Below are 13,324 nucleotides of genomic sequence, written 5' to 3'. Positions count from 1 at the left end.
TAGAGGAAAGTACTTAAATAAAGTTTTAATTGTAGTTGTAGCATTGACATGACATCATTCATTATGACTATTGGAACTAAGGAACTAATGAATATTTCTGTGGTCTTGGATGGCTGCATTTGGGAAAATGGGATCAACAACTGATGTGGGTGAGAATTTGATGAGTAGTTGGATTTCTGCAGGAAATGTAGGGGAAATCCCGGTTAATACAGCAATCAAAGGATGGGGGGGAAATACCAGGAAGTTATCAGGAAAATAATCACGTTTATGAGACATGAAAAGGGAAGAATATGTGTATACAGATGTGCATAAATGATTAGAAATGACTAAGTTTGAAAGGTCACCCCCTGAATGCAAAGCTCCAATGATCAGGTTATACAGAATTACTTAAAAATTTCATTTTCCTCTTTTGTATAAACTTCTATTAAACCAGGACTAAACACACCAGGCAGTATAAATCAGGATCATTTTCCTGTCTTCAATGATGACACAAAGAAAATGATAGAAAGACATTGTTAAAATGAATAAATAAAAAGGTAGACTGACTTCAGGGATCTGAAATGAACAGAGGTGTTATCTGGTTTCTTATAAACAGGAAATAAAGGAGTGGCAGTCATAGGATACATTTAAGGTAGTAGATAGACTGGAAAGAATAGATCAGAACAATTAAACACACATTGAGGAATTTGTACTTATGTGGATTTTTTTCAGTAGGAGGATGGTCTGATTACATGACTAGAGCTGCTGTATTCTAGGAGGGAAACATGGGAGCACAGGTTGTAGAACAGACTTGGGTGGGGAAGACAAGACCAGAGCTAACAGCTCAGGTGAATGGGGCGTGAAAGCTGAACTTTAATGTCATGCCAGTGGAAATGGGAAAGTGGAGGCAGCATAAGAAAGAAAATGATAGTTTTGTGAATGTAAAGTATAAGATAACTCTTGAGTAGAATGTTAGACCACTGGCACTTTCCCCAATCTGGATAGACTGCTTTCATTAAAAGCAGCATAGTTGCTTCTCTTTTCTATTAATGTTAAATGCTAAGGTGTGCGGGGATCAGTATGTTTCAGTTTTACTGGAGCAACTGCATGGATGTTTGTTGTAATAAGTACTACCTGGCAGAGGATATATAAAATAGATGGTTTCTTAAGAAAATTTCAGGGTCACCCTGATCTGTAAGCTACTTAGTGATTGATCGCAAACTTGGAGAACTGTATTCTAGCCTGCTTTTTTTTTTTTTTTTCCTAATTGTGTCATTGAAGTAACTTCCTAAAATCATTGTTCTCTCTTGTTGCATGTGTCTTTATCTGTTAGGTGAGAATGATTTCCTACTTCCTAGATATTAGAGGGCTTGTCATCCCTCCCAACTCTGCGTATGTGATTTATTCCGCTTCCTGTTTTCACCAGAAGGGGTCTGGAAATTTACTCCAGTCTTCACGATTCAATACACACACACACACAGACACACACAGACAGACACACACACACAACCTTAGGGCTGCTTTGGGATTTTATTGGGAGAAATCACAGTAACAAATTCTGTGCTTTGTCTTTGTACTATGGCAGGCTGAAGCATGAGTTTTTTTTTTTTTTTTTTAATCTTTGTCACTGATGTAGGAAATAGGAAATCTGAAAAGCCTGTTGTGCCTAGATGTCTCTGAAAACAGGTTGGAAAGACTTCCTGAAGAAATCAGTGGCCTGACTTCATTAACGGATTTAGTCATTTCTCAGAACTTACTAGAAGTGATTCCGGATGGCATTGGTACGTATGGAAAATCACTGAAGGTGCTGGATATTGTCTTGACCATCTGGAATGCCCTTTGACCGATTGGTCACCACTTCCAGGTGCTGGGGACGTGGCTCCTCTTGTTAACTCCTTGTTTGTTTTTAAAGAAGTAATGCAAAGTATGTTTAATACAATTTGTTTCCTCTATGCAAGTTTTTCTGTCATCCTGTTTTGGTAGCAATTATAGGTATTAGTACTTGCCAGTGTTGACTCATTTCTACTTCATTCACATCTTACTTCAATGATTTCAGTAGGGATTGACCCACATAATAGAATAGGTTTCAGACATATGAACATGTTTATGACAAAGTAACTTTGACCTAGGGAGGGGCTATTAAAGGGAGAATGGTCTGCCTGAATGGAATCTTCTCTAGCACATTGAGGATACTGATTTATTTAAACCATGCTGTGCTTGCTTCCTTAAAAAAAATTAGTCCTGACATTTCCTATACCATAAAGGAATTCAGTCCAGGATGAGAAAAATAAGTACAGACAGAAAAGGTATAAACAGATGTGAACTGGCAGTTCCATTATAGCAAAGCCACTTAAAAATTGTAAGAAACAGTATTTAACCATATAGTCATCATAGGGTTGCCGACTGTGACCTTCATTTAACTTAACATCAAAGGAAGTTTTTGAACCATTTTTAATGCTTAGAGAAGCTGTGTGACAGAAAACCACTTCCTTTCTGGCATCTAGTCAAGATGAAAGTGGTAACTGATAGTAGCAACTGAGCAGGAATATGGACATTGCCTTTTGGTTAAAGCTGGTTGGAAAATGGATGGGGATTTTGATGCTAGGCAGAAAGGTTCACTGAGAATTATATGGCATCTGAAAGCAATTGTAGGAACTAGGGATGTTGCGTTTCTGGGAATAGGAAGAAGTAGGAGGCAGGAGATGGCTGACTTAAAGCATTTCAAAGGCTGTCATGAAGAAGGAGGAATAGATTTGTTATATCTTCTAGTTGAAATGGGTGAAAAGAAAGAATCAAAGAGTTTTAAAAATTTGTTACATAACATATGTATAAATAGTTTATTATAAGGTTCTTCTTTATACTGTCATTTTATTTATAGGTGGCAAAATAAACTGTACTTTATTGATTTTTAGAAAGGATGATTCCTGGAATAAGTTTGAAGTCTCTTTTCTGTACAGGAAGCATCTCCTGTTCTTAAAGATCCGTCATGAGCCAGCTGTTTGCTTTTCTTTAAATTTTCTGACTTTGATAGGATATTTTTAGGTAATGACTTTTAAAATGATTTGCTTATAATTGCTGACTGTTTTTCATGTTCTGAACAAATTATTTTAACTCTCAACCTTTAGTGAGCTAGGATTTCATAATTTGAAAAGCTGGATGAGGGGGAAAAAAAAACAAATAACTGTTTAAAAGAAATAACAACTGCAGATAGGAAATACCAAGTGATTATTTGAATACAATTGTAGCTAATGAGTTTAAATAACACTTTTACAGGAAAACTAAAGAAACTGTCGATCTTAAAGGTGGATCAGAACAGACTCACACAGTTGCCCGAAGCAGTTGGGGACTGTGAAAGCCTCACTGAATTAGTTCTTACAGAAAACCGGCTCCTGGTGAGTGGTTTGCGCATGCAAATGGCTATTTATAGTGTGGTTTCTATATCATAAATACTTATTAGGGTAGAGTCTACTTATTTGCAATTTGAATGGACTAAGTGGAAATTTCCACATGCTACATCTAAAAAAGAGACTTGTGAAACAAAGGCGATTGTGACATTAAGGCGATTGGTTTTTAACCTGCTTACATGAAGAAAATGGCATTTAGATTCCATGTCAGAGAGTGGGTCCTTCTTGCCATGCTTTCAGTACTAGGACTGACTGACATCTCACAGACCTCCCCAGGGAGGTGGGGGGTAAACCACTCTCCATGGCTGATGCCTCTGCCCGGGTATCCAAGGGTGTCCAAGGACTAATGAGGAAACATTGTTCTGTCTAGTTTCTTTGAACAAGTGGGAAAAGTTTGAGAGAAGGGAAAGATATGTGGTTGGCCAGGGAGAGCCTTGGTTAGGGTTGTAGGAGAAATGTTCTTTTTAAGCTAGCCAGAGAATGGTATTTGATGGGCTTTGATTTATGATCTTACCCTGCCCTATTAGTCAGGGGTGGAAGTGAGCACTTGGACCACTCTTCCCCTACCCTGGGCAGAGGCGGGGCACACACCTCCTGCCAAGACTAGCTTGGCATGGGGACTCCAAATCTCAGTTGCCTTGTCACTTCCTACTCCTGCCTCTGCTTTTATCTCCTTTTTCTTCTCTTTTAGCTGTCTTGAGGACACTGTTTTTCCTCCGTTTACTTTTGTACCTTTCTTTTTTTTAAAGATTTATTTATTTATACAAGCACTGGGTACGTCAGAAGCACGGGAGGGTGAGAGAATTCACCAGAGCCAGAGCAGGGAGCAGAACAGGCAGAAGGACCGAAGTACACTGCTGAGGGGAGCAGCGGGTGGCAGGAGAGGTCTGCGCGCCATGTGGGACCCTACCCTGGAGGCCGGGGATCAAACCGGCGCTGCAGAGGCTTCGGGCAGCGCTCAACCGCTGCGCCACCGAGGAGGCCCCCTTTCTTTATTTCTTTAACTCCATCTTATCGATTTATTTTTTACACTACTTCTCCTTTTATCCCTTTCTCCTTTCTTTATAAAAAGAATAACTAATGTTCTTTACATGAAAAGAGCCAAAAAAGATAGCAAGAGTAGACTAAGGACACAGACTTGGTGGGGGAGCCCAGCAAAGTCTCTCCTCAGGTAGCTCAAGCAGCCTCCTCTGGCAGGTGTGGCTAAGAAGACCAAGTCTTCCAATCCTGCGTCATGGTTTTTGGCCTGCACATCATAGTCACAGCAGTTATTAAAAATATATTCACCTATGGATTTTATGAAGACACCCCCCGACCCAGTCCCTGTGGACTCTGGCTTGGTTCCTACAGGGCCTTGTGCTCTCCTCACAGCTCTCTCTCCCTGACCTCAGACACCCCTGCTCCGGGTTCTCATTCCCTGCCCTGGCCCTCTGACTTCCACAGTCATCGAAGCTACCATTTCAGTGTGGTTCTCGAAGGTGCAGGCAGGGAAGGGGTGAATTTTGAGGGTGAAATTTGAGGGTAAATGCTCACTTACTTAAATCGAAGAGCCTTCATTTCTTCTTTACTTAAGTGCTTCTCTGTTCCAGCGCTGTGCTTCTGATTTCATTTCATTGCAACATGATATCATTTCAACACAAATGTAAATTCTATAATTCCGTATTCCTTAAGTAATCTTTACAAATATCTGATGTTGGGCCTCCCCGGTGGTGCAGCGGTTGAGTGCTGGGGTGCGAAGCTGCCTGCAGCCTCTGCAGTGCCAGTTCGATCCCTGGCTGCTCTCCGGCCACCGGAGGAGGGTCCCGCATGGCGCGCAGACCTCTCCTGCCGCCCGCTGCTCCCCTCAGCAGTGTACTTCGGTCCTTCTGCCTGCTCTGCTCCCCGCTCTGGCTCGGTGAATTCTCTCATCCTCCCGCGCTTCTGACTGTACCCAGTGCTTGTATAAATAAATAAATAAATAAATAAATCTATAAAAATGTTAATTAAAACAAACAAACAAACAAACAAACAAAAAAAACCCCCAAATATCTGATGTTCAGGAAAAAATATTTCTCTTATAGGATGAGCTTATATTCCTAAGTCCTTGAAAAGATCTTTTACTGTGACCCATGTTCCAAATATTTGTTAAATTAATAATAAAACATTATTTTAACAGACCTTACCTAAGAGCATTGGAAAACTTAAGAAGTTGAGCAACTTGAATGCAGACAGAAATAAATTGGTGTCACTACCAAAAGAGGTATGTGCTTTTTACAAACTAGCATAATAATAATTATAAAATAATAATATCAACCCACAAGGGATCAAAATGCCAAATACTTTAAAATCTTACATGGTACCATTTAAGGACATACACACTCTCATCTGTGAATATAGAGATGGTTGGGGGAATTATATGAAAGAATGAATTTCAACAACATTAAAGAGAGTAGGTGAGTTTCCCTGATTGTGAACCATGCTGGCAAAGGTGAACTGGTCAGATTTTAAAAGGGAGAAAGACAGAGATCAAGGTTTTGGGCTTGATATCACAGAATGCTGACACCATGGACAGAAATGGAGAATTCGGGAGTTTGGCAGAGGAAGCAGAGGACTTTGATGTTGATTGAGTTTAATACAGTTAAACTGCTTCATAAGCCATGGGAATTATAAGAACGGTTTTTGACGCAACCCTGACTCTAGGCACTTGTACTGGGCAACGTTCACATCCGAGAAAGAGTGAATGAGCTCTTCACAGAGATGTTCTTGTAGAGGAAGGCAAATGGTAGCGAAGGCCAGATTCTTGGGATATTTCTGTCAGTGTTCCAAGTGGGAGAAAAGAGACAGCCACCATCCATTGTGGAGAAGTAGCTGTGCAGACCTAGAGGCATTTAAATTCTGGCAAGGGAGGTGAATAGGAAAAGAATGAGGAGGAAGCCCACAGTAGATCAAACAAGGAGGCTTGTAATGCGTTGTTTAAAAAGAAGGCTTACTTTCTGTTTGGAACAAGGAGAACTTGATTGGAGGAAGTTAGTATGGAGCCTGATTTTTTTAATTATTAGTATAGCCTACAACTAAATGTAAGCCCTCTTCCCCCTCCACCCACCTCAATCAAATGAGCTATTGGTGAGCTCCTTCCCCTCTGCCAGAACCTCATATAAAAAGGTGTGGTTTTGTGTGACAGATCAACGTCCAGGGGTGGCTTTCTTTGTGTTTCTCCATTTTGACCCATTCCATCATATATCTTGACATACTTTCAAAGCTGCCACCCAACCAGCCAGAAGTTGAGGGGTTCTTATTTTCCTAGGGCACTTCTCGAGGTGTCTGAATTTGGTCTGGTTTCTGCTTTCCTTTCTTGAACTTGGTCTTCAGTCCTGGGTGTCTCAGGCTTCTCCCTGGCATCTAAATAAAACTGTTTCCAGCAGAGAGACTTAAGTCGACATCTCAGCTAAACTGGGACCCAGCTGAAACTTAGGCTAATCAACACATTTCAGTTCTAATCTCTGGAACCAAAGTGATAAACCAAAACACAGCTGATATTCTGAATATTAATTTCACTCTTGTTGGTTAGCACATGCAGATAGGTAATAGTTTGGACACATAAATGCACACAGAGAAGTAGAAGGGATTTATATCTTTCCTTTTCAGTGTCATGCACCATACTAGATGTTTTCGTGTATGTTAATTCATTGACTCCTCACAACAGCTTTAGAGGTCGTGAGGCTGTCCTCATTTTACAGATGAGGAAACAGAAGCTAGAGAGAAGCTGTCCTTGCCAGGGCTCACAGAGCTGGGAGTCCCTAAAACCAGGTTCCAAAGGTCAGTCTCCTGAAATCCAGCTCCCTGCTCTTTCACTGGCTAGTCAAAAGTTGGCTGCTCAGGTCATATAGGTTCAGCCACCCTTTCCATCTGTGTGGCTGGAGTAAGGCAGGACCTCAACTCGGTAAAGAAAGGTCAAATTATCTTTAGTAGTGTTTTAGAAAATACTGGTAATATACCAAGTGCATTAATGTGCATTTTAGAAAATTGATACATTCTTGGAGTAGGTTTCAAGGTAAATGGCAAAGAGACCTCTTTTAAATTCCCACAAAGTTTCATCACATGCCCCTAACTCTCCTTGCTTTTTTTTTTTCTGTGTGTGTGTGTGACCCTCACCGGCGGCCGGGGAGTGAACCAGCTCTGCAGAGGCTGTGGGCAGCCTCGCAGCCCAGTGCTCAACCGCTGCGCCACCAGGGGAGGCCCAACTCTCCTTGCTTTTTATTCTCACTTTCAAAAGGACACGTTCTAGACAGGAGCTTTAAAAGTGTATTTTTGTAAAACCATCACCATCCTTTAGCACTAGTCCTCTTTTCACTTTAAGAGAGTGACACTTGTGCTGTTTAGCTGGTGCTACCTCGTATGTGCCTCGAGGCATGAATTTTTTTTGTAGCACAGCTTTTCATGATATGAAAATATTTCCACCCTCAAAGCATTTTAGTTATCACATTTTACCCATTTTCTATGAAATTGCGGTTTGTTTTCTGGCATCTGAAGTTTTAAAAAGGTATAAAAGTATACTTCTTTTCTTTTACTGCCTGGTAAACCAGAGGATGTTTGGATTTTTAGGAATCACTCTTTCCTGCGTACCTTCATCCTCCTCACACACACTCAGCTCCCACGGTAGGAAATGCGCTGAGCACATGTCCACATGTCTCCAATTCTGCCGCGGCTCACAATTTGGTAGCCCAGCAGAAATGGTTGAGTGCTTGCCTCTGACCATCGGGCTGAGTCGCCAAACCACTGAGAGCCTCCTGACCTCCAATTGCGTCATGTTGGTTTGGGCAGCACCTTTGTGCCACTGTCTCTGTGAGTGAGTGTGGAAGGCCCTGTGGCTCTGTGTGTGTGTGCGTATGTGTGTGTGTATGTGGCTTAGCAGAAGGGGGAATAGCACCTGTGAATGTGTCTGTGCACAAGTGTGCTCTCACTCCAAGCTTGAAACCATTTGATCAAATTCTGCACCCTCCTGATTGGATTCTTTTCTTTTAAGACTTTACTACTTTCTCTTAAATAAGTATGTTGCATGCATGACATATCTAAACTGAAATGCTGACCAATTCAATTTATATGCCAAAAGTCCATAGTTGTATTAATTGCCATTGGTCTGATACGTTGTGTAGTTCCTTTTTTTCTTTGTCTTTTTCTTTTAATTTGTTGGTATTGTATATTGTCAATATTAAATCATAGATCCTTAGTCTTAGCAAGATTTATTTATCTTTTTTTTTTCTCCAAATGGTTGAGGGGAAAATGTTTGTACTATGTGGGTCATAATAACAGATTATGTTTGTGTTTTGTGGTGTTATTTGTAGTAAACATTTGCAAATCAACGAATGTCTCTTGTTTTCTTAATTGTTAGCTGCTTGGAAATTTAGAAAAGTCAGGTAAACTTGTCATCTTGTAAGTATTGTTCAGATCACAGTTCCATCTCTAACTTCCATGTTGCTTCTTAAATGCATGAAGACTCAAATCAGCTGACTGCTTTGTGTGTTCCTCATTGTAAAATATTGGACATTTTCCTCTAGATTCATTTTTTTTTTAAATGACTGCATGGCCTGGAACCATATTTTGTTATGTGTTTGTCAGATTTGTTCAAATTATTCTCTATCAAAAGAATGCTGTTCTGTGAGTTATATTTTAAGTTATTCAGAAATTCTGAAAGGCATAATTTGGCAGCTCATCTGTCTTCACAAAATTCTGGTTTGTCGGCACGATTCTATTTCTAATGGAAAGGCTAGATTTGCTTTATTTGCTACATGTGGCATGCTTCTGATTTTTCAAGCCACTTATTGTGTCTTTTATTCCTCATCCTGTTACTTATATATGCTTCCGGAGGCTCCCTAAAGCCTTATTTTTGGTGGAGGAAAGAATTCAGAAGAGACTGTGTTGCAGTATGATTCATGGATAGAGAGGGAGTTGGATATATGTGTTCATGGGTATGATGAACAGTGATCCATAACTTTATAATTTTTCCCCAGTCAAATATTACTGTTAGCCAACCTGGACTATAAAGACTTTCTGCCTGGAAGAAATTAAGCATATATCCAAGTTTGGAGTCCAGTCTTTTATTTCTATCAAGTCAAAATGAAAGTGATCTAACTATGTCACACTTACCCATTCAAGTAAGATAAGATAGGATTTGAAGATCATTGACCAGCCCTTTTTTTGTTGTTGTTGTTAAATTAGGTTACCTGTAAATGTTAATTACCCATAAATAGTATTATAATATTAAGAAATATCCATGGTAATAGAAGGTTCATTTTGTGGTTTGATTTCTTCCTTATTATAGTTTAAAATTATTTTTGTGTAAATTTCCTTCATATTCTAAAATGAATTTTTGACAACTAACAAGACAGCATGACCTAAAAGTATTAAAGTAAAATACAGTTGACTATTGCATGTCAAGATGGAGAGGACTTCCTAAACTTGACAGAGGAAATAAGTCATAAAAGAGGCAGTTGATGGATTTGTCTTCATGAAAATTAGAGTTCTGATCTTTAAGAAGGTAATGGCAGCCCGGGGGCATCACAGAGAAGGAGATCCTACATATCTAGAAATTTAACCTAACAGTGAAGGATTTACACTAAGAATGTGCACAAAAATATTTCTTAAAGTGTACATAGGAGCAACTAACATGTGCCAACACCTTACCAAGTGCTTTTATGTTTATTCCTGTCTATTTTTCTGCCAATAGTTCCACGAGGTGTAGCTAAATCATTATCAGCCTCTACCAGATTATAAAACTTAACTCAGAGAGGTTAAGAAACTTGCCCAATATCACACAGCAAAGAAATGGCAGAACTAATGTGGACTCTTTGTTGAGAAATCTGGGGTACATCTGTAGGATGAAATAATTATGTGGCCAATAAGATGATTTTAGAAATTTAATGACATGGGAAAATGTTCTTGATTTCATATGTGAACAAAAGTACTAAAAGCCATAGTGTTGTTTCTAGTTCTGTTAACGTATATATGTATAATCACAAATGCATACTGATAATACTGAAAGATTGTACCTCAGAATGTTAATACTGATTTTCTCTTTGTGGTAGGATTTGTTTTGAGTTATTTTTTTCATTGTGCTTTCATGTGTGATTATATATGGTTCTATTTTCCAGTCACATAAGTTTTTTATAATTAGCAAAGAAGAATGCCATAGCTGTTAGTGGATATTTTGATGTCAGTGGTCCAACAACTCAGGGAGTCCCAAAGCCACACAATTTCCAGAATATTTATGAGGTAGGGAACATTTCAATAATATACCGCAGATGATGATGGGAAAGGCAAAAAGAGCCTTTGGTTTCTAAAATTACACATACTATTTGTCTTCAAATTGTATTTAGACCAGATTTTGCTTAGTGTACATTTTCCTTTTCGCCAATCAAATGTGAGTTTAATTCTGTTAGAAATAATATCACAATAAAGATACTGAAGGAAATAAAATTTCCTTTATATTTTTGGCAGGCATTCACAAAGTAGAATATAGGCAGACAAAAGTGGCCAGTATGGACTTTCTTTTTAATTCTGATTATCTTCTTTAAGGTAATGTCACCTGCAGACAGTTAATACCTAGTAAAAGGTGACTTGACTAAAGGTTTGCTCAGTGATCCGTTGGTCCCATCTCCTTGAGATGGATTAAATCAGTGCCAAACAGTTAAGGACAATATCATCTTGAATTAAGAGACACAAGACAGCTAAACAAGAATTCTCAACTGCATTCTGTAGTTTTTAGAGAATCCAAGTCCCACCCCTTGTATTCTGGGAAGGCACTATTATGTGGTTTAAGGGAGGTTTAAAAATACCAGCTTCCTACATAAGTGGTAATAAGTTATTTAAACAGTCACACTGTTTCCCAGAATTTCTAAGTGATAGATATTTTATCCTCATGACCACTTAGGAACCGGTAAACTGCCTCCTGAATCCAAAAGAGAAAGTGAAAATACATATGAATTATATATATATATATATATATATATATATGTATACACGCACATACACACACACATATACAATACAATACTGAACTCATGTCAGGTCCTCACTATTGCTAGTATGAAGGGTCACTGTGATACAGGAAGGCATTTTTTTAAGAAGTTCTGGCGGGTTCAGGAAGAGCTTTCTAGCATCTGCACAGTTTGAACAATGTGGTAGGTGGCTGAAGTGTTAATTGCACTCATCATCTGGATCTGGAATTTTCACTGCTTAGAAAAACCATAGCTACCCTATTCATTTGGCGGCAGCAGTAAGCCCGATTCTGTGATAGCTGCTAAATTATATATGTCGTGTCATTGAACTTAATCCTTATTGTTACTTTTGGTTAAAGTAACATGTCCAAACCCACAAAACATCTGACTGAGCCTAAATTCTAACTCATATCTGTGTGATCTCAAAGTATCCACTCCCTCCATTGCACCACATTCCCCTTTGACGTCTATAAAGAACTATATGTTTTGAGTTACGGTTTTGACTGTTTAATAGTGTTTTCTGAAAGTCAAAGTTTCAAGCCATCCCTTCCTGGCTGTTTTGGAACGAGAGCTCTGTTTGTGTGAATGTTGCCTGGGACAGCTTGTGCCTTTGAGGGGTGATTAAGTCTTCCCTAGCACACTGTGCGACAGACAGACAAATTCTTGTGCTGGCTTTGTTGGCATTGTTTTCAAAAACCATAGACAATGGGGATCAGGAGGTCACTCTACTGACAACCCAGAGCGCCTAGGAGGCTCTTAAATGCAATTGTTTTCCACCCTTTGACGTCTCAAATGGGTGTGAGATTAGAGTGGGAAAGAAAAAAAGAAAATAAATAAATGAGATGTAAACACAGTGGAGAGCTGCACATTCCACTGGGAGTTAGCATTACTGCCCTCCCCTCCCCCCAGTACCTAAGGAATGTTAACTTGTCTAGAACTTTCATCCCTCTAACAACTTTTAGAGCGCTCTCTGACCCACTTTAAGTAGTTTTTTTGAATAGACAGTGTAGACCTGTGATACACATTGAAAATGCTTACTTGTCTCAGGGACAGTGTCCCTAAACAGATACCTCACAGTGGCTGAGGGCGTGCACAGCTTCATGACAAAATGGCCCAGATCACCAGGGATTCTTGGCTCTGCAACATCCAGGAGCAAATTGTTCCACCAGGAGGATCATGTAAATGGATATTCAACTGATATTATCTGCTCTGTCTCCCTGGAGTACCAAAAACCCAGGCCAGGATGGCATTGCTGTGGGGGGTCCAGACTCAGCCGTGTGCTGACCTAGAAGACTGTCCTCTTCCCCTGGAGCCACTCCTGAACCTCAAGTTCAAGGCAGGCACTTCTCCACATGGGGCAGGATGAGACGGAAGGTGTCCTTGGACTTCCTTCCCTTGAGTACATCTTTGTTGGGATTTTCTAAATTTATCACAGAGACTCCGTCCTTAAAAAAAGATCAGGGTTTGATTCCTTTCCTTCTGTTAAATTCCTGGGCAACTGATGATTTCCTTCCTCATGGCAGGGAAGCCATGTCAGACCCCACACAAGCTTCTGTTACACATCTCTTTTAATACACAATGCAGAGGTCCTATATTTATAAAATAGGAGAGAGGTCCTATATGTATAAAATATGAGAGGTTCTATATTTATTAAATATGAGTATCACTCTAGTGATACTAGGAAAATAGTTTTGTTGTCTCCATTACTACACCCAGAAACACGTAATAACTTTTAAGTAGCAACCTTTCACTAGTAAGTAAATAAATAACCATACATTTGTGAATACACCTAAATGAGAAATGCTGGTAGGTAGACAGGCTTCCCACATGGGGAGACAGGATGAACACTGTACTTTCCAAGTACCCTAATTACATGTGGTCACCTGCCAATCAACAGTTGCTCAGTGGGTCTGAAGAATCTTCTTAAGATAGTTGTGCTGTCAGGAGGTTAGTGTAGGGAAGACTTTG

General features: G+C 39.6%; 1 protein-coding gene across 1 annotated transcript in view; it reads left to right on the top strand.

Moving 5' to 3' along the window:
• Window positions 1–13,324, top strand: part of LRRC1 (leucine rich repeat containing 1) — a gene marked incomplete at its 5' end in the record, with an annotated part of 123,103 nt that overhangs the window by 96,617 nt on the left and 13,162 nt on the right. The window contains 3 exons of the mRNA XM_084257471.1: window positions 1,616–1,760; window positions 3,253–3,371; window positions 5,539–5,622. Of these exons, the coding sequence (XP_084113597.1) occupies window positions 1,616–1,760; window positions 3,253–3,371; window positions 5,539–5,622 (348 nt within the window). The remainder of the gene's footprint in view (window positions 1–1,615; window positions 1,761–3,252; window positions 3,372–5,538; window positions 5,623–13,324) is intronic.

This window comes from Talpa europaea, assembly GCF_964194135.1.
Source record: "Talpa europaea genome assembly, chromosome: 2".
NCBI classification, from domain to species: domain Eukaryota; kingdom Metazoa; phylum Chordata; class Mammalia; order Eulipotyphla; family Talpidae; genus Talpa; species Talpa europaea.
Note: the sequence above shows the minus strand (reverse complement) of the source record. Positions and strands in the feature narration are given on the sequence as shown.